A 21,940-nucleotide genomic window follows, 5' to 3' on the forward strand; every position below is an offset into this window, starting at 1 on the left:
TATATATATGATAGTTTGTTTTACACAAACTAGGAATTTTAGGAACTTTAAACTACTTTCCATAAGTAGTTACATTTATTTAAGTAAATCCAATTACTCTTTTTATAAGTTACCAAGACACTGGCAAATATAATAAACCTCTTCTAATAAAATTAATTTAGTATCTGACAATTAAAACAAGACATCTAATCTAATTTTGTAAGAAGTAAATGTAAACAGTTATGACTTCCTTTTAGTTTCTTTTGCTGTTCTACATGTACTTATAAATGACAGTTCAGATAGTTCATTTAAACATTACTTAAAATCTTAACTGCTCACAGGCCACTTTTAAAAGAAATCCCCAACGGAAGGTCTGACCTTACTTTATATACCTGGGCAACATGAGTTGCATTACAGCTTACCATTCTGTCGGAAGGCCCCGATCCCTTGAAAGAAATTCTTTGCCAGCAACTTGATGCAGCTTCTGACCCAGTGCTGTGCTGCTGGCCATACTTAGTGCAGTCTAATTTGCATATCATGCAGCCAAGATTAATAATTCAAAAGTCCAGGAGAAATTTATTCAGTCAAACCTCAAAGTCAAGATGTCCAAGTAAGGGAACTTCCTGAGAAGTCAAGACACAAAACAAATTACTCATTTCATGGAAAACACATTTAACAAATTTTTTAAAAGACTACTGTTGAAATTATTCCATTCATTAGAAAAACAACAGGGAAGCACTCATTTTCATGTTTATTTGCATATTTAAATAATAAGAAAAGGTAAGCACTGTTTATGTTGAGTTTACAGTTGCTTCTGCGTTTTCTTCATTTTTTAAATTCACAAATTTTGATGAATTCTGTATCAAACATGTAATAACTAAACAGCTGTTACCAACAAATTTGAGGGAAGTATAAAACTGAAATTTTGGAGGCAAATCTGGATGCATGCTCTGTCAGTGTACTATCAAAAGGGATACTAGAGCTTCAGATATTTTCCATTTTATTTTCAGTGACATAAAAATCCAGAGACATAAAAAATACATCAGGTGGCCAGGGATTAGGGAGAAAGGTGGTGTCTAAGAAAACCTCAACAGAAGGCAATTTATACATCCAAATCGACGATCTGCATAGCACCTGGAAGCACAGTAACACCATTTCAGACAGGAAACATCTGTTTTTTTTCTGAGGATTATGTTAGTTTTATATTCAAGTAAACACTCAGTTTGCTTGATTTGAAGCACCGGGGTTGATGCTGAGAAAGTCCCTAATTGTGCAGGAAGTAGTAATTTAATTTGAATGCCATAAAAGTTGAATGTTGAGTTGGCAATGACAGGCAGAAGCCCAAAAAGAAACCATTATAGCCAGCCCCTTTAGCCAAGCATTTCTCTTTCTCCAATACATGAGAACCCAAAACTCAGAAACTTAAAAAATGTATTTTATAAATATATACATGTATGTACTTACATACATATATTCTATACTTAAAAATATATACATGCATGAAATACAAATGTACTTGTAAATGAAATGCATACATATTTATATGAAATAATATCTATATAATTTGTTGAGTTCTTGTGGTATGCCAGGTATTGCACTAAGCACCTTTACATATTGAATACTTATAAAGATCTTCTGAGGTTACTATTTCAAAACGTTTTCTCACTTTACAGATTAAAAAAATTGAGGCTCAGAGAGGTTAATTAACTTTCCCAAGGTCACAGAATTAGTAAGGAGAGGGACCTGAGTTTAAACCTATATATTTTGATTCTACAAACACCTGCTCTGATTCGCGATTGTCTCCAAGATTGAATGACGTATACCACAGATTGAATCAAAGTCTAAAAATTAATGACAACTACTTTTCAGAAATTTAACTCTATTCTACTTTCAGAAGGAAGACTAAAAACATCATTTTTGTCTACAATTTTGAAAGGGCAAAAAACAAAGCATTTGAATGACCAGTGCTATGTTAAACATAAATTAACACAGACCCTTTCCAAACAACCAAGGTGTACGGATATATTTCACAGGTTTCTGCCACTATTATGATGAAAGACAAGGGTGATTCCCTCTTTGTAGGGTGGTGGGAGTTCCCCAGAGCTTCCTCTTTCTTCTCCCCACATCCTGACCACCATCTCACTCTGGACTGTTAAGATGAAAAGTGGTCTATACTTCTTCTTTCTCACAGAACCAGTAATCAGACCTGGTAGCCTTGCTTCCCTCCAGAGTCTTACTTCACTGAAGGTCCCACTGCCTTAGGATGCTCTCAATGGAGAAATCAAATTGATCCTGAGATAGACTCAGTGAGAGTTCTCCAGTGCTTCTGTTCCATTCATAAAGTGAGGCTTTACTGAGGTCTGCAGAAGGACAGATACACAGGGCCAAGGCCCATGTCATGGATGTCCTACCTTTTAGTCACACAAGGTCCATGCTCTAAAGGACCACTGGACTTAATGCACTACTGTCACATTCTAATCGGAATTTTTAACTTTTTAACACGGAGCCCTGCAATTTTATTTTGCACTGGACTGGAGCAGTCTTGCCTGTGGGAGTACAGATCTCCTAGGAAATGATTTCTATTCAGCACATAAAATTTCAATGGGGCAATGTTTTGGGGTTTTTTTAAATTTTAGTCTTGTTTAGTTTTGTTTTGTTTTAGAAACAATGTGACATGTTGAAATCTACTGGTTGTGGAGAAATGAAACTTTGAAAGACAGTAAAGTTTGCAGTATAATTTACTAAGAAGTAATACAATGTGCTGGTTAAAGAGCATAGGGCCTGGAGGCAAACTGCCTCCTTTCAGACCTTGGCTTCACCACTTAATAGCTAAATAAATGCTGACTATTATAGAAGTTTATAATAAATGAGAAGACTTATTCACAATGGTCATGCCAACATAATGCCATCAGTGTTAGAATATTTGCTCCCCAGGAATATCCATTTGGAAATGACCTTATAAAAGGCAGCTTCGTGAAAATTCTCATGTGGCTTTGCATGTTCTTTGAAAAGATAACAAAACTTGGTTTCCTTGTAAAGAGGGATAATAATTTCTACCCCATAAACCTCATAAAGTTCCTAGTATCAAATGAGATAATATGTGAAAATGCAATGGGCTAGGAATGCAAGAGCAGTTCTTATAAACCAGGAGAACTAGTCAGGAAATTGAAGAGGAAAAAAAAAATGAGGAAGACAGTTAAATAAAAATATTAATTAAATTCAATGTTAATAATAACTTAAACATTTTTAAGCACTCTATAACAACACTCTGGGTGCATTAATTCCTTTAATATTCACAAGAATTTAATGCAGTGCACACTATTACTATCCCTAATTTTAAGATGAAGAAACTAAGGCCAAACAAAGATTAAATAATTATCTGCAATCACACAGCTAGTAAATGACTGGTCTATCATTCGAAGTCATGTCTGTTTGACTCCTGAACTCAAGCTTTTGACTGTTATTCTGTCCCTCTCATGGTAAAGAAGAAAATATTAGGTCAAAACATAAAATTACTGATACTGGATAATTTTTATTTTATTTATGTATGGCAATTTCATGTCTTTTAATCTATAAAAATAAGTTTAAAATGAACACTAAGTTTAATTACTGGTTATCAGATTTACTGGTTATCAAATTTAAGTACTTAAATCCACCAACTAAACAGAACAGATCATTTTAGGTAAGAAATTAGACAACTAGACACATTTAAAATAAATAAAGTGTTTATGGGAAGGTTCTGCTAGCAACAGCTGTACGCATGTTTACAAGACACATTTCTTTCAACAGCACGAACAAATCTAAGTTGAAAACAAGCTTGTCTAAGGGTCACACTGATCATCAAAGAATCACAAGCAGGGAAAGAGGAGGACAATTAATTCAATTCAATTTCTCCCAAACCCTTAAGGGCAATAATAATAATAACAACAATATGACTCCAAAGAGAAATGAATGAAATGAATAAGATTACTGAGAAAGATATTTTGGTGTTGCTGGGCTGGGTGGACTTACCCAAGGCTATCTGGTTATTTCTCTATTCAAAGAATGGGTTTAGATAGGAAAAAAGAAATTAAGAGAACAGCAAAAGAGAAAATATTCTAGAGGGTATGTATAGATATTCTCTAAATTCTTCCAGATTCTAAAACTCAAACAAAACATCTATTGACCAAATTTACTTTACCATGAAAAGTAGTTTATCTAAGACGGGCATTCCAGCTGAGGCAAAGCAATGTTTCCTCTTGATATAAAAACCCTTGTCATGTAAGAGTCACATTAATAAAGCAAATTTGTACATCGCTGCTTCTTTGTTTCTTATCCTATTGAATAAAATGTGCCATGTTTATTATTGCTCAGCAAAATGCAAGAGAATTGTTCTCTGCTGACTTAAAACGTGTTACTTGTTAAAAAATACCTGGCTACAGCTGAAAAGATTCTAAGTTCTTTGAACTAGTAATAGTCTAGAAACACAGCATATTCACCTTTTATTTTTCAGTTTATACTCAAATTCTAACAGCAAAATGATTTTTTAATAATACATGATAAATGTTAATCATTAGTGTTTCCCTACAAAAATAATGTCTTGTTTTCCTGATGTGAAATTCAGACATTTGTGTGAAATTATAGAGACAATTTTCATTCGTAACTATACAAGTTATATATAGCCTTTTTGATTAAAAAAGGAGAGTGCCTGAAATATTGAAATAGCTTATTCATTTGTCAATTGGCTATCCAACTACTGTCTTTCCAATCACATTTATTGTGTTTTGTACAAATTTCCTTGATTCTTGGAATATTTTGTATTATTTATGAAAACAACACAAAACAAAGAACAGCTAGTTCATTGTTTTGATGTACATACAAGCACTTTCAACTGCATACTAATTAACCATTCCCCATCTTGCACCCCTTGCTTGTTCTAATATATTATTTACCCTTGGAACAAAGAACAAGAAATCAGTCTCATTAACTTCCATTGAACATTTGTAATTGAATTGAGAGATTTTCAAAATTCCCTGGAGTATGAGAAATACGTTCATTAAGAGAGCTAAGTGCTCTGTGATTGTTATGAATTTAAATTTTAAAAATTACCTGTCTTCACTAATAAAACATTTAGTGATGTGATTCCCTTGTATTACTATCTTTAACTGTAAAACAAAATTATTGATGCAATTATTAGTTTTTTCAGTATGTTTATGCTGATTTATTATACTGCAAGACTAATAAAATTTGACTTCACCATTAGGGCAATATTGTAATATAGTATAATGAAGAATTTTTAGACTGTAGCAGTCTTGACAATCACAATTAAACAATGTAAAAAGTTAACAAAATGTTTCAAATACTGCCTTTCAAAATATACCCCCAACCCAACACAAGTATGTATTATTTATGTGTCTGTAAGCAGTATTTTTCTCATGTTAACCTAACTTTAAAACCCAACATCACTTGTATTATTTAAAAGAATTGCTGATCAAAATGCCTAGCATGGGCTGTCAGATCTGGAGAAATGCTTAGAAATTATTGCATAGAGCACCCCCATCCTAAGCACAAGGACATCAGGCTCTGGGTGGTTAGGAGGGATACACATGGACAGGAAAGGCTGACTTTGGGAGCAATGGGGGATGTTCTGTATGCAGTGGAGATGCCAGGCTGAACACTAGGGAGAAGAGAGTACTAGGGAGCCCTCCCTGAGAACCATATATATATACTGTTTCCTGTTGGAAGAGGAGAAAAACCACTCTTTGATCCATCCCTAGACTGAAGCCTAACGTTATCTATTTTGATTAACAAAAAAGAAAGAAAGAAAAATAACAGGAAGCTTGAGAAAGAGGATCCAGCCGTTTGACCCTTCATAATACCTCTGTGTTCAGGGGAGGGACATGACAAACCTGAGTCAGCCAGGAATTTCTCACTGCCAAAGGAACGCAAAATACAAAAACTTATGCCAAAAGACCCTTCGTTCTAAACAAAATTCTGTGTTTACACTGTGACCACAATTAAATGCACCAGCTGCATCAATTTGTTTTACCACTGATAGGGCCTTAACCGCCAAACCCCAAGCAAACCTTTTGAATAAAAATGCCCATTCCGTTTTCTACCATTCTTTCCTCCTTCACTGTACATCTTTTAATGACCTCCATGTATATCTATTAAGAACTGGAAATGGTGAAATACTAATTTGTAGCAGAGATTAGAATACAGGGAAAATAAAAACAAACATTTCAATGACACTAGATTCTTGAATGTTAAATACCAAGCATTGTGAGAGGAGAAAAAGTAGATTAGAAAATCTCTCCACAAACCAGTATCTGATCTCTCTCTTTTCTCCTAAGTTCTAGGCTATCCTCCTAACTTAGCAGGGCAATATGGGAAATATAAGGATAAAGAAGGTATAAAACCTAACCTCAAGGCACTTGTGAATTTTTGCACTCAAATCTGCTTAAAATTTTCAACAGTCTTATCCCACATGAAGATAGTCTACAATATGATGCTGTTATTGTTTGAATTCCTTAGAAGATAGAATTTTTATTACACTGTTAAATATCTAGATTTTCTGTAATCTCCTCTTTTGTTGATTTGCAAAGTCAAATATTTAAAATGCAACCTTGAAAAATTTACAGCATTATCTGAGCCTTGATTTTCACAAAAAAATGAAGCAAATTGATGAGTGGAGTTACGGATGGCAAATAACAAGGGCCACCTGCCTTCCTGCTTGAGTCCATGGTAGACATTAATCATGCTGTTGTTTCTGCTGTGCTCAAACTTAACCTCAGAATATTCTGTAACAGAGTGCTCCAGGAAGCCCCTATCAATTAAAGATACCACTCTTGCTGTCTTGAATATAGTAGCTCTTATTTAAATAAAAATTACCTGGTTCTACCCTATGATAACTTCCTCTTAAAAATGTAGTACCAATTGAGAATTTTTTCCCTCAATCTTTTCTGCCATTTCATGTTTCCTTATTGTCCGCAGGCTTCTAGAAAATTCCTGGTTGTGAGTTTGACTACAGTTAATACATTAGCTAGATTTGTTTACTCTGGCGTCAGTGGTTTTACTATTATCTAAAAATTATTATAAACTGTTTCAAATACTCTTTGCAAAATGTCAGCTTCTAAATAATAAGTGAATTAATGTTTCAGTGATTATTCTTTGTATAAACTTTATAATCCTATTCAAGACTCACAGGGTATCAGTTTCAACTTAAAGTAATCAGAGTATTGGTGTGCTGATTAATTTAGAATCCAACAGAGTGCTTGAAATTTTCACAATTAATTTTTGTTAACATGTGGATCAGTGACTAATGCAAGGGCCTTGTCCACCTTTGGTTACTACTCAAGCCTCCTTTTAAATAGCAGAGAGAATTTTGTATACAGAAAAAGAGGACAGAAGTTTCCAAATATTATTCACTAGAGAAATGAAAACCCAGCCTCTCAGATAGTCTGCAGGGGGAGGGAATGCAGGAAAAAAATTCTATCACACAGTCCCACGACTTGTGAACTCAAGAAGAAAATGAAGGAAACAAAACCATAGAAATGGGGAGAAAATCCTCTTAGAACCCAGGATATTAAAGAATGGTGCTGACTTGGGGAATGTTTGGAAGCACAGATCCATGCACGTCAAGATCAAAGAACAAGAATTAATGGGGAAGAACAAGTTCTTCACTAATAGCAATCAATAAATTCACTGCTGATAGTAAAAATTAGCAAAATTCATGAAAGCTGGCTTATATCTTACTAGGTCTGTTGCATATTTATTTTAATTAAGACAATCTGCTGCCTCCATTAACCTTATAACTGTCGAGTTTTATTTACACAGATGGGAAGATTTTGCTAGAATTGATATGTTTTTGATAATTTTAGTTTGCATACAATGCCTTTACAAAATTGAAAATATTTGCAGTCATAATTTAAAAAATTTACTTATAAGCATTCTGCCAGACAAACATAAATTTATAGGTAAAATTTTATTATTTTTAATTTTAGGGAAATTAAAAAATAAAATAATGTTTTCTAGGCGGAAAGTCAGTAATGTAACAGGTACTATTAAACCGAAAAATAAAAGGCAAAGACCAAGGATGCGATTTTGTGGCATGAACGAGGCAGCAGGAGAAAATTATATGTGCAGAGAAAAAGTTAATGTGAACTGAGAAAAGAGTTCCCACCTGAGTCAGGGCACTAAAGCAAGGAATGTGAACGCTGCCCACTGGGCCTCCTCTGCCCCCACCCCAGCGGGGAGTAGCGGGAGGGGAAGTGCCTTGATGCTGCCCAGTGGGGATAAGTCCGGGCTCCTTCCAGGAGAGTTTGAGGTGCTTTCACAGACTGAGTAGAAGTCCAGGCTCCTCAGTCAGACTTTGCTGGCATGGGTGGGAGTGGGCCAATTTTTTCCCGCACTGGTGTTTGGTATTTGATTTAACTGGAATGTTTTTAAAGGTTTCTATCTTGCTAGACGGTCCCTCTCCTTTCTTCTTAGCTAGAGAGAATAGGCTTTTATTGGGGCTCTTTTTTCTGTCTGTGCCTGTTGCCATTTTTAGGTTGTGCTTCTTTATCTACAAGCCTGGTATACATGAGGCAGACAACAACAACAAATAAACAAATAAAAAACAACCAAGGGAAGTTACCACTGTGTCATTTCCTGGGTACCAAAGTCTCTAGCTGATCTGCCTTCTTCTCTCCCTCTTTCAGAATCTTCTTACGTTTTCAGTTGCAGTTGACAGAAAGAACAGGAAAAACTATGACTGTTCCATTTTCCCAGAAGCAGAAGGCTCCCAACACAGGAATTTAAATCAAATATTATAAATTAATAATAGTTTCTTTAAAATAACAGGAATAAATCACACTGTTAATGCATATGTTCTTATATTTCCATATCGTAGTTATGTGTAGTGGCTCCTTCAATACTAGAAATAAAAGAACATTGCCTTGTTATTGTACAAAAATTAGGAGGAATGTAAGTGATATTAGAAATGAGTAAAATTACTTGGAGGAGCTTTGATGCTTTGATTAATTTTTAACTTGACATTTTATCTTCATCCCTACATTACGTTTTAAATCTGTCTAAAAAGTACTTTTTAAAGGTTTCAAAGATGTACCAAGTATAACCAGAGAGTTATTCTGGACAAGAGAAAGTTCCAATATATTATACTGTTTTTTTCCCCATTAATTACAAAATTTATCCTTGCCAAAGGTCATTTGAAGGAAAAATAGAAATGAGAATTAGAAGGTGACTTCTGAAAATAATGGTAAGTAAAAATGAGAATAGTAGTTATAGTTTAAGTAATGAAACTTCTTGTATCACTAAAACAATAATTTCTTACATATAACATAATGATATTAAATTTCTTTCATAGTCCATATATCACTGGATTTCAGAGCCAAATATGTATGTACACTATAAATAGATGCCAGTTAAAATTTTAAAATAATTTAATCATTATTGTCTAAAGATTAACTGTATCCAGCAAGTTGTACCCAGCTGATAAACTGTCCATTGTTGATGAAATTATAACTTGATTTATTATATTGTGGTGCAGGTCACAGAAGGCCACTGGATAATTAGAATAGTAATATCTAGAGTACTGTGAAACAAAAAAGTAATCTCTTCTGATATTCAGAAAGCATCTTCACATAAGCAGATGCCTTACAGCCCACCTATTCACTCGAATAAGCAGATCCATCCATACACAGCCAATGGTGTGCTGGTTCTCACTCACACCAGCTCATAAGAACCTATTGTTACATTTTAAGGAATTTTTTGAGCTAGTTGAGGTCAAGGTAGTAGTCTGAAGTTGGCCTTAATTGGAATATTCAAACAATGGAAATTGTCAAGTCCTGTAAATCAGTACCACCTTCCTCCCAACTCCTATTTTTCACAAAGAGATGGTTGCTAAACATTTATCAGCACACCACTCCATAAATCTTTATATTGCTATCATTACTAACTGGCACTTGCCACAGAAATAATATAATATGTTACATTATTCATTTATTTATAATTACATGCGATAATATATAACTACATATCAGTGTGTGTGTATATATATATACATATATATATATATAAAATTATATATATATATAATTTTACACACACACATCTCCCCCTATAGTCCAAGATCACTCTTCCTACCAGTGTGTGTTTTGATACTGCCCGTTGGCAGAGCCTGAGCTAGGTGCACTAGGGCACATAAGAGTGACTCAAAGAAGACCCTGCCTTGTCTTCATGAGAGTACCTAATTTGAAACAAAAATAAAAACAACATTGTGACATTTTCTCCCTCACCTTTGTCTCTTTTTTCCCTTAGAGTCATGAAATAAATACTTCTTGGAAACATTTTATGATGAAACAAGTATTTACAGATACAACTTCTTGACAATCCCTTCTTTTGGTGAGCAGACACAGGTCCTCTCTGCAGGAAGTTACAAATACTAGTGATATTAAAGCACCACACAGTACATTCCCAGAATGTCTAGGAGTCCTCCCTTTCTTGCAGGTATCCACTGCCAAGGAAGGAATAACGCATCTCTCCAGTGTGGATGTAGCAGATGGGCAGGGGGGCCTGTGTGATTACGGCTACGGATGTCAGGAGGGGTCACCGTAAGATTCAGTGACCTGAACTCTGCTTCCTTCTCTTCCCTGTAATATCCCAGCTCAGCAGCCCCAATCTTTCTTCATGGCTTCACATTTAAGACAGAAGGAAATCACATTCTTTAACCCTACTCTGCTCATTAAATAAGAAGACAGCCGTTCCTCTCACTCTCAACTACAATAAATTCATTTCTAAATTTCTTAAATACATACAGTTAAGTATGTATTTAAACTGTATGTCTAGGCCTAAACTGTATTAAACTGTTTGTCTAGGCCTAAAGGGAAAGAAGGATATAGGAAATAAGTGTTGGGTGTTGATTCATTTTATTCTCAGTTTCCTTCAGGCACTTACCAGTTAAAAATAGAATAATAAAATTTACTGTACAATGAGAAAACATGACTCATGATTAGGATCATTAAGTCTGAACTGAAAATGGTTCTGTTTCAGTGTCTTATTACCTTTAAGGAGCTAAATGATAAATGACTTGAAGCTGTGTAGCTTGTTTGAATCATGAAACTTAAGCCTATTATTTATGTCATCACATAAATAATTACTGCATAATCCTGAGGGGAAATTATGTACCTCTAGATCCGCACCTGTCTCAGCTTAAAGTTACATATTGCTATTAGATGCAATGATAATAGCAAATAAATATTCTCTTGATAGTGTTTATCATACTATCATTTATATGGTTGTGCTCTTAAATTTCTGCCAGTTTAATGTATTTCATTTCAAACTATGTAAGTATCATAAAGAGAAAGAAATGAAATGTAAAATAAGTTGTCTTAACTTTGGCAATAAAAATCTTTATAACTTCCATGTAGGATTGACTAAAATAAACTAGAAAAAGGATGTTACACTGTTGTTCTGACAAAAGGGACCATCCATAAGAGAAAGAAATGTTCCTTAATGTTCCTTTGTCCCTGTAAATACAGGAACCTAATCTGGCACAATCTTAGGAGGTTAGAATTATGGGGGCCTTATCAGGGCCAAGAGATACGAGTGTTCTGTTTTGTAGAATTGGCACTCTTTTGTCTTGAAGGGAAAAATTAAGCCCATGCTTAATTCCAAAAAGGTTCCTAGACTAGAGCAGCTCCACCATCCTATGTCCTCTGTTACAGACATTCTTTGATGAGGACAGGGGATAAACGCTTAGAATTTTCCAGTCCTATTGAATGATTCCTCCTACCTCCAAGATGGCTAAGACCAGTCTTCTTATGACAGATGGTAAGAACATGAATCACATGCCCACTCACCCCTCAATGGACTTTTTCCTTACAAAACTGACATTAGGTCATTTTTAGTTGTAAAACAGAGGAACCTGCATATCTATAATAAGTCAGCAAGACATTTCAAGATAGCTAATTAACATTTCTCTAAAACAATGTCTACACATCTATGCACAGAGGCTGTTGCATAGTTCCCAGGTACCAGAGGTCATGCCTTGATAGAGGAGCCCCATGGGCATAGAGCTTTTCAAATTCTGGATTAGAAATAACTATACTGAACAGAATGGACTTAATTACAATGTTTATTTTTTGGACTTGCATTTTCCTCTGAGATTTAAAAATCCCTGAGACACAGTGTTTACAGGCTAAAAATTCTAACTCTTGATAATGCATGATTGAGACCTATAATTTTGAATGGGCAACATTTTATTCTTACTGGTAGAACACCTATTTTCTTCATACTAGTATTCACATAGTAATATTATCCATCAATAGTTGAAGTTTTGTATGATTGTTTCAAAGATCTTTTAGTTACTTGCCTTTTTATGTTCTCTATATATTTTTTTTCTGTCACAAAGTTTACTTTCTTGTGTTTCATAGTTGCTGTGTCCTCATGTCCTATGAGACCCAGTTCACTGACCTCTTATATCTTTAAATTCCCACAGCTCACAACTCAATGATATTCTCTTTCCATGGCCATGAACTCTGGGGCTCCCATTACCCTCATGAATCTGTGTCCCATGTAAGGCAAGCAATGGAATGGCCTGCTTGAAATCAGTGAACCAATGATGTATGTTGTATTTTGATTGGCAAGTGAGGTTTAAAAAACAAATTAACTTACCTTTAATAAATTACAGCATATTATCCAAAACTTTCCATAGAAAGATGCCACCTTCTATATATATATTTGGTAATAAATTAATTAATGATATGTTTAAATTATCCCTTTTATGGCTAAATACTACATGAGCCTCTGTCTGAGGTAAAGACAGACAATAAAATAAGGCCCCTGTCTTAAAAAATTATTAAAAATGTATTTGAAACAATCAGTTACCACCCAGGAACCACAGAGATACGGGACTGAGGATGTAACAAAACTCTTAATGGGAAGCTTCATGTTCTCCACCTTTCCTCAAAGACTCTTTGACATGTGGAATACTAAATATGGGACTTAAAAATATATAAAATCATCATGTGGCTCTTGGTCTCTTAGTATACTGCATTTTATTTCCTTTGATATGTTTTTTATTAAACTTTATATTATGTTAAAAAGGCTTGCAGCAGAGAAGCAAAAATGTCTTCTTAATGACACATTTTCTTGGTTTCTGGGAGGAGGATTAGATTAAGAGACATATAATTTCATAATCCATGAAATAAACATAGCCCTTCATGTCAGGCCAACTCTGAAATGAGGAGCAAACACATTTGAGTACAAAGTACATGACTGTGATGTGAACTTCTCTGCAATATCATCACCCTAAGCTTGCTAAAATAGATCGTCTGTGAGTTTTTACTGACCATGTGTAGTAACGACTGTATTAGAGTGCTTTGGGGATTACAGAAAACAGAGAATGCCAACTAGGTAGATGGTTTCACCTACAGTATTCTGGTCAGGGCATATCAGATTGCAAAAGAGGCTTACTTTAAAGATGCTATCACAAATAAGAACACAAATACAAGTACAGTTAGGCCTCACTAAGTACCTGAAAATTTAGAAGTCAGCAATTAATATGTGGAAGCTAGTCTATCTTTCTATCTGTCTATATGTCTGTCTATCTATTATCACTATCATTTATTATTTCTCATTATTTACTCCATCGTCTTCTCTTCTTATATGGCTTCAAATAGTCCCTAAGGCTGCATACTCCTTCAGCACAACTTCCTTAGCCTAGTGACATCATTCCCAATTTTTGAATGAGAGGTCTAACTTTCTAAGCTCACCTTTTCAGCTGGGTCTATGGGTCCTGAGTAAGGAATAAACATGGCATGGGGTCAAGTAGTACCTGTTGAATGTAATTTTCCTTAGAAAAGAATATGGACAGAGGAAGCAGTGAAAAATACTTCCTATAAAACGGTACCTTAATCACAACATCCTAAAACTAGAATCATCTTTCTATTCTCCACCGCCTTCCTAATGCATATCCACACCATCCCCATCTTCTTTGCATTTCTATCTTCATGAATGGCATCACCATTCATCTAGTTATCCAGTCAAATAGGACAGAAGACATGACTGATTTTTCTTCCTTATCTCCACATAACCAATCAGCTTTTGAAGGCTGATGATTCATTGATTTTTATGACACAAATGCCAGTCACTTGCTGGAAATTTATATATACAATTTCAATATCAAAAGAAGTACAAATTGTATAATTGCATATAGTATCCATATATTATAGATGAAGAAACAAAGAGCAGTTGCAGTAACTTACCCAAGAGACCTGCATAGCAAAATACAAAACTGAGTTTTTATCCTAGGCACTCTGACATTAGAAATACCCCTGCAGTCAGTAGTCCCTTGCCTACTATGACAGGAGATTAAAGTTTTTGCAAATAGGAAAGTCAGGAAAACCTGAACTTGCTGCAGTTACTTTACTTCCAATCTTAACCTTTTAATGGGCAAGTTACTGATTAACTCCTACCTTAATTAACTACAGGAGGCTAGCTGAATAGTGATAAAATAATGACTACTCACTGCTTATGTCTGTATTATTTCCTGCCTCCATTTCCCTTTCCAGCCAGGATTCCTTACCATCCTGGTACCCAGAATGCCTGGCTTGGTTCAAAGCTTGGATCTCTGCTTTACGAAATGTTGAAAGGACAAGTTTAAATACACCTAACCTTACTTAAGCAAACTCATGAATACCTAAAAATAAAATATGAAGAAAGGAGCATAATTTATTAATCTTTCCCATATTTTAAAGGAATTTTGGATTAGTGGCAGGGAACTGAATCTATTCTTTCCTTCTCTAATTTTGTTTTTATTATTTCATTTTTTTTTCTTTATCCAACTTGGGTTCTACTTCAAATTTGATTAAACACTGCAACCTTTTCCTCAATATTTAGAATAGAAGCCTTAATTATTTACAAATAGTTGTTCATGATAATTGTGTGTCCCAAGTCTTCATGCATATGTTTGTGAATTTGAGTGTGTGGGTGGGGAAGAGAGTAAACTGTTTAGCTAGAGTAGGGCTCCTGCTAACTTCACTTGAATAATAAGCGTCCAATTGTTGCATATTTGTTCTTATGACATTGAAGGCCAAAGCTATAATTTATTTAGTATTGATTCCTGATCAGATCCATACAGAAAATTAAAACCATTTTATAATGTCCCACTTTCTGACTCACTTTACAGCAATATATTTAATAGAGACAGTTAGGACTATATATACAAAATGTTTTCCATTCAGCTTTACAGGACCTTAATTTATGATCTGGTACTTGTTTTCTAGAGAAAATGTAATTTGCCTTATTGGCCACTATTCTGTACTGTGCTCTTAAACTTCCTTCCCTTTAGTCAATTCAAAACTCAGTCTTCCCCCAGAATTTTTTAATAACTTTGTGAGACCACATAACACATTCGGCTGTGTAAGTATAATTACTTTGATTTTCACTGTTGAAGTTCTAGAGACTTCTCATAGAGAGAACATACGATTAGAGGTCAATCAGTGTTACCTGAAATTAAAGGAAGCACTATCAAATGACTGGCTCTTATGTTTATTTTCCTGTTTCATATTTTAAAGTATTTTCCTTTTTTCCTTAAGTTTTAGAATTAAAGTCTTGGAAATATTCATTAGGAGTTCCAAGGGACATATGGTCCATGTCAACAAATTACACTGATTTTAAAGCATTCCACATTTTAGTCTATTGATTTGTTTCAAAAATGGAAACTTTCACTCAAACTTTTTATATTAACCGTAACATATTCTAAGCAACTCACATGTTGGGCTCTCACCTCCATAGTAAAAAAAATGAAATGCTGGAATTATTTGGTAAACATCATGCTCAACTCCTTAATTAAAAACAAATTTGTTTCTGTTAGTGTTGCTTTACAGTGCCTAAATATAAGAAATAATGAGTTATGCTAAAAAAAATTTTAAAATTTACTTCCCAAAGTACAGCAGTTTACTGGAGATCACTACAATAAGGATGATGGTGGATTTTCCCAGTTTAGTAGTGATAGAAATTATGAGAAATGATTGGATTGGGATAATTTTGAAGTGGAGTCAACCCGATTTACTGATGGAACAGATCTGAGATGTGAGGAAAAGAAGAAGAAAAGATCAATACAAAAAAAGATTAATATGAGACTTTAGGCCTAAGTAACTAAACGTACGAATTCCATTTCCTGAAATTTGGAGTCACAGTTATAGGAGAAGCTGTTTTTGATCACGTTATATTTAACTGCCTATTAGAATGTCAAAATGCCAACTGTATATATTGGCAGGAGAGAGGAATAGATGAGACGTATAAATCTGAAGGCCCCAGCACAAAGATGGTAAGTAAAGCCATCTTAAAAAATCAGCTAAGGTAACTACCATATGATCCAGTAATTCCACTTCTGGATATATAGCTGAAGGAAATAAAACAACTATCTTGAAGATATACCTGCACTCTATGTTCACTAAAGTATTATTTACAGTAACCAAGTCATGTTATGGAAGTCATTTTATGGAAATGACTTGTTGATCAACAGATGAATGGATAAAGAAAATGTGATATAACCCATAAAATGAAGGAAATCTTGCCATTTGCAATAACATGGATGAAACCTGAGAGGGTTAGGCTAAGTAAGATAAGTGAAATAAGTTAGACTAGACTTGGAAAGACAAATACTGTATGATTTCACTTACATGAGAAAACAAAAATAATGAATTTATAGAAGTAGAGAACAGATTGGTGTTTGCCATGGGAAGAAAGTAGGGAATGAGAGAAATGGGTGAAGGTTGTCAAAGGGTTCAAACTTCCAGTTATATGATGAATAAGTTCTGGGGATGTACAGGGTGGTGACTATAGTTGATGAAACTGTATTGCATATTTGAAGGTGCTAAGAGAGTAGGTTTTAAAAGTTTTCACCCCACATTAAAAAAAATTTTAACTATGTGAGGTTATGGATATGTTAATTAACCTTATTGTGGTAATCATTTTGCAACATATACATATATCAAATCATTACATTGTACTGCTTAAAATTAAAATGTTATATGTCAATTATATCTCAGTAAAGCTGGATTAAGAAAGACCATTTTAGGAGTGAGCATAGACAGAAAAAAGGAAAGATCATGAATTGAATTCTGAGGTGTGCCAACGCTTGAAAACTGCATAACTGGGAAACAACTAGCAAAGAAAACTGAGAAGGCCAAAAAAGGAGAACCAAGTTTTAAGGCCCACATTCCAAAAGCATATAACCAACTGCTACAAATCCTGCTGATAAGATAAGATATAGTTGATTGAGAATTATGCATTCCATTTAGCAATGTGGCGTCATTGGTGACATTCCCAAGAGTATTTTGGCGGATTTGTGGGGTAAAACACAGACCGCAGTAAATATAAGACAGGATGAATGGAGAGGAATTAGAGCCTAGTTTTCGCACTTTGAAGAATTTCTTCCAAAGGAAAACAGAATTGTGGTGGTCGCGGGAGGACAACGTGGTCTTGTGAAAGGGTTTCCTTCTTTCTTTCTTTCTTTCTTTCTTTCATCCATCTGAGTGAACTCCGGGTACACCTCACATATGACCAGCTGGCCGTCCCCCCAGAAGTTCTGCGGGACCATGAGAGGCCTCGGGACCCGCATGCTGCAGGCTGCCCCCTCCCACCAAGACACTGCTGCCGCCCCCTCTGTCCACCCAGCAGTTTGGCGTCAGTCGGAGATACCTCAAAGAGAAAAATCGAGGTGAACCCATCCCACCCAGTGCTGAGGTTCACAGTGACATACCTGAGAGATAAAAGACTCCGCACTGAGGGCCTGTCCCAGAGATCCGCCTGTGTCGCAAAATCCAGAGACGCTTCCATCAAGGGAGCCTGTGAACTTTACGACCACGGGGACATCAGCATCGCGGCCGTGATCTGAACACCTTCCCGCGAGAGCTGCAATCAACCTTCGAGACCCGCGAGTCCATTCTCGCGGTAACCAGTGTGTAGAGCCTCCGGTGCGTGAACTGCTGCTGCCAGATCCTACAGAGCCTTCTAGAACACAACGACGCTGTCCTCAGCCACCTCCAGGGCTTCCTGCACCGATGCTTGTCCCAGGAGAACATTTTTAACAAAGTGAAGCGCTCCAACCTGTGTCTTCGCGCTGAATTTAATCCGGCCATCCCAGGCTGGCTCGGACTTCCACGCCGAGGAAGCAGCTGGAGAGCCGCAGCTCATTCCCAGACCCCGCATTGCATCTGCGTAGACACCTTCACATGCACTGGATGGCGTCGGTGGCGGGAAACTGAGGCAGGAGACTCATCTCATGTACTAGGTAGGAATCACCATAGTTTCCCTTGGCCTCGACATTACTTCTCCGCCAAGGCCACTTTTATTTTTTGAGGCTCCCCATAAATTAAAAATTAAAACGTGGAAAATTGCTGTTTAAAAAAGAAAAAAGGAGAGGAGTTAAGCCTTCAGTGTGAACTGAGGCCTCAGCTCATCCAGGAAATGGGTTGAAAATGGTGGGGTGGGGGTGGGATCTGGGTAAATTTCAGTTTTTATGTAAGAATACGTAGTTACAAAATGGAAGGCAGTGTGTTTGCAAATAGATGTAGATACATTGGTAGACAAGGCAGTGGGGAATGTTGGAAAGTTGTGTCAGCTCCTGTTTAATTAGAGAAAACAGACGGTCAGTAGATAGTGAGAGGTGTACGTCAGAGGTCTGAGGAAAAAGGAGAAGGTGTGGACTAGGGGTTTATATACAAAGGAATGCCAATGGAATAAGGAAAGGTGGTTTTACAGTTTTAAGGTTTTACTTGGTGTTAGTTGTCAAAAGTCTGCAGACGTGTTTTTCTCCAGGGTTACTTGGCTGTGAGTGTGTAGATAGAGAGCTGGATTTAACAATGATGAAGGTTGTTTGAGGTTAAGTGTGAGAATGGGTGGCAGGTAATTTAGAGTTCCTACAAGAAAATTACTAAAATGATAGATCATGGAATCTAAACTGGGAGAGCAAAGAAGTAAAGGCAGGAAGTAGGAGAGAAAGGAAAAATAAGCAATAAATTTAATAGAGTCGCATGGTGCAAATATTCCTGTAAATTTGGTGAACTGTTGAGTGGGGATATCAAGAAGGAATAATCTGAAAGTCAGGAGAGAGTGGTCAGAGAGAGGAATAGCGGAAATTGAGTTTTAAAAGAAAAAGCAATTATTGGTAATGACAAAATCTAGAGTATAGCTGAGACTTTGTAGGACAAGAAACCTGAGTTGAAATAGTGTTGGAAGGATCATCTAGGTGGATATTGCAGTCTCAGTTCTGACTGGGCTGTGTAAATAGAAGTGCTATTAACCCACAAGCTGATATCTGAAAGGATTTTTTAAATTGGTTTTTTAGTAGCATGTTGTTTAGTCTCCAAGTGTTTGTGGTTTTCTCATTTTTTCCCCCCTGTAGTTGACTTCTGGCTTTATACCTTTGTGGTCAAAAAAAGTGCTTGATGTAATTTCTAGCCTCTTTAATTTGTTGAGGCTTATTTTGTGACCTAGCATGAGATCTATCCTGGAGACCATTCCACATACACTTGAAAAAAATGTGTATTCTGCTGTTTTAGTATGAAATGTCCTGCAGATATTTATTAAGTCCAAAGGCCTAATGTGTTAAGACCACTGTTTCCTTATTGATTTTGTCTCTGGATTATCTACTGATGTAAGTTGGATATTAAAGTCCCCTACCATTATTGTGTTATTGTCAGTTTCTCCCTGTATGTCTGTTAGTATTTATTTTGTGTTCTTGTATGGAGTGCATATATGTTAATGAATGTTAACATATTAAGCCCTTATAATTATATAGTTCTTTGTCTTTTGTTATAGACTTTCTTTTAAAGTCTGCTTTGTCTGATGTGAGTATTGCTATCCCAGCTTTCTTTTTGTCTTCATTTGCATGAAATATCTTTTTCCATCCCCTCACTTTTAGTCTATATGTGTCCTTAGCCCTGAAGTGAGTCTCCTGTAAGCAGTATATAGATGGGTGTTAGATTTTTTTAATCCCATCAGCCACCGTATGTCTTTTGAATGGAGTATTTGGTCCATTGACATTTAAAGTGACTACTGATAGGTATGTACTTACTGCCATTTTGTTACTTGTTCTCAGGTTCTTTCTGTAGTTCTTTTTTCTTCTTTTTTTAGTTTCTTCCTTTGTGGTTGGATGATTTTCTTTAGTGGTATGCTTGTGTTCCTTTCTCTCTAGTTTTTGTGTATCTGTATAGTTTTTTTTTTTTTTAACATTTTTTATTGATTTATAATCACTTTACAATGTTGTGTCAAATTCCAGTGTAGAGCACAATTTTTCAGTTATACATGAACATACATATATATTCATTGTCATATTTTTTCTCTGTGAGCTACCATAGTATCTTGTATATATTTCCCTGTGCTATACAGTATAATATTGTTTATCTATTCTGCAATTTTGAAATCCCGTCTATCCCTTCCCACCCTCCACCCTCTTGGCAACCACAATTTTGTATTCTATGTCTATGAGTCTGTTTCTGTTTTGTATTTATGATTTGTTTGTTTGGGGTTTTTTTGTGTTTTTTTTGTTTTTGTTTTTTTTTTAGATTCCACATATGAGTGATCTCATATGGTATTTTTCTTTCTCTTTCTGGCTTACTTCACTTAGAATGACATTCTCCAGGAGCATCCATGTTGCTGCAAATGGCGTTATGTTGTCAGTTTTTACAGCTGAGTAGTATTCCATTGTATAAATATACCACTTCTTCTTTATCCAGTCATCTGTTGATGGACATTTAGGCTGTCTCCATGTCTTGGCTATTGTAAATAGTGCTGCTGTGAACATTGGGGTACAGGTGTCATCCTGAAGTAGAGTTCCTTCTGGATATGTGCCCAGGAGCGGGATTCCTGGGTCATACAGTAACTCTACTCCTACTCTTTTGAGGAATCTTCGTGCTGTTTTCCACAGTGCCTGCACCAAACTGCATTCCCCTTTCTCCACAGCCTCTCCAGCATTTATCATTTGTGGATTTTTGAATGATGGCCATTCTGACTGGTGTGAGGTGATAACCTCATTGTAGTTTTGATTTGCATTTCTCTGATAATTAGTGATATTGAGCATTTTTTCATGTGCCTATTGGTCATTTGTATGTCTTCCTTGGAGAATTCCTTGTTTAGGTCTTCTGCCCATTTTTGGATTGGGTTGTTTGGTTGTTTCTTATTAACTCATATGAGCTACTTATATATTCTGGAAATCAAACCTTTGTCGGTTTCATTTGCAAAAATTTTTTCCCATTTCGTAGGTTGTCTTTTTGTTTTGCTTATGGTTTCCTTTGCTGTGCAGAAACTTGTAAGTTTCATTAGGTCCCATTTGTTTATTCTTGCTTTTATTTCTATTGCTGGAATAGACTGTTTTAGGAGAACATTTTTGAGATGTATGTCAGATAATGTTTTGCCTATATTTTCTTCTAGGAGGTTTATTGTATCTTGTCTTATGTTTAAGTCTTTATTGTATCTTGTCTTATGTTTAAGTCTTTGATCCATTTTGAGTTTATTTTTGTGTATGGTGTAAGGCAGTGTTCTAGCTTCATTGATTTACATACTGCTGCCCAGTTTCCCCAACACCATTTGCTGAAGAGACTGTCTTTATTCCATTGTATATTCTTGCCTCCTTTGTTGAAGGTGAGTTGACCAAAAGTTTGTGGGTTCATTTCTGGGCTCTCTATTCTGTTCCATTGGTCTATATGTCTGTTTTTGTACCAATACCATGCTGTCTTGATGACTGTAGCTCTGTAGTATTGTCTGAAGTCTGGGAGAGTTATTCCTCCAGCCTCTTTCTTTCTCTTCAGTAATGCTTTGGCAATTCTAGGTCTTTGATGGTTCCATATAAATTTTATTGTGATTTGTTCTAGTTCTGTGAAATATGTCCTGGGTAATTTGATAGGGATTGCATTAAATCTGTAGATTGCCTTGGGCAGTGTGACCATTTTAACAATATTGATTCTTCCAATCC

General features: G+C 35.6%; 1 protein-coding gene across 3 annotated transcripts in view; it reads right to left on the reverse strand.

Moving 5' to 3' along the window:
* The window catches only part of SUCNR1 (succinate receptor 1), a 66,756-nt gene that overhangs the window by 14,063 nt on the left and 30,753 nt on the right, over positions 1–21,940 (reverse strand). Inside the window, exons 1-2 of one of the 3 annotated variants that reach the window (XM_032486240.1) lie at positions 17,729–18,291; positions 402–602 (exon numbers count right to left, since the gene is read on the reverse strand). In XM_032486240.1, coding sequence (XP_032342131.1) covers positions 402–518 — 117 coding nt within the window. In that variant the 5' untranslated portion in view covers positions 519–602; positions 17,729–18,291. Of the gene's footprint in view, positions 1–401; positions 603–17,728; positions 18,292–21,940 lie in introns of those variants that run through there. The other 2 variants (XR_004322383.1, XM_032486238.1) reach the window with 2 other exon arrangements.

Source organism: Camelus ferus, chromosome 1, assembly GCF_009834535.1.
Source record: "Camelus ferus isolate YT-003-E chromosome 1, BCGSAC_Cfer_1.0, whole genome shotgun sequence".
NCBI lineage: Eukaryota > Metazoa > Chordata > Mammalia > Artiodactyla > Camelidae > Camelus > Camelus ferus.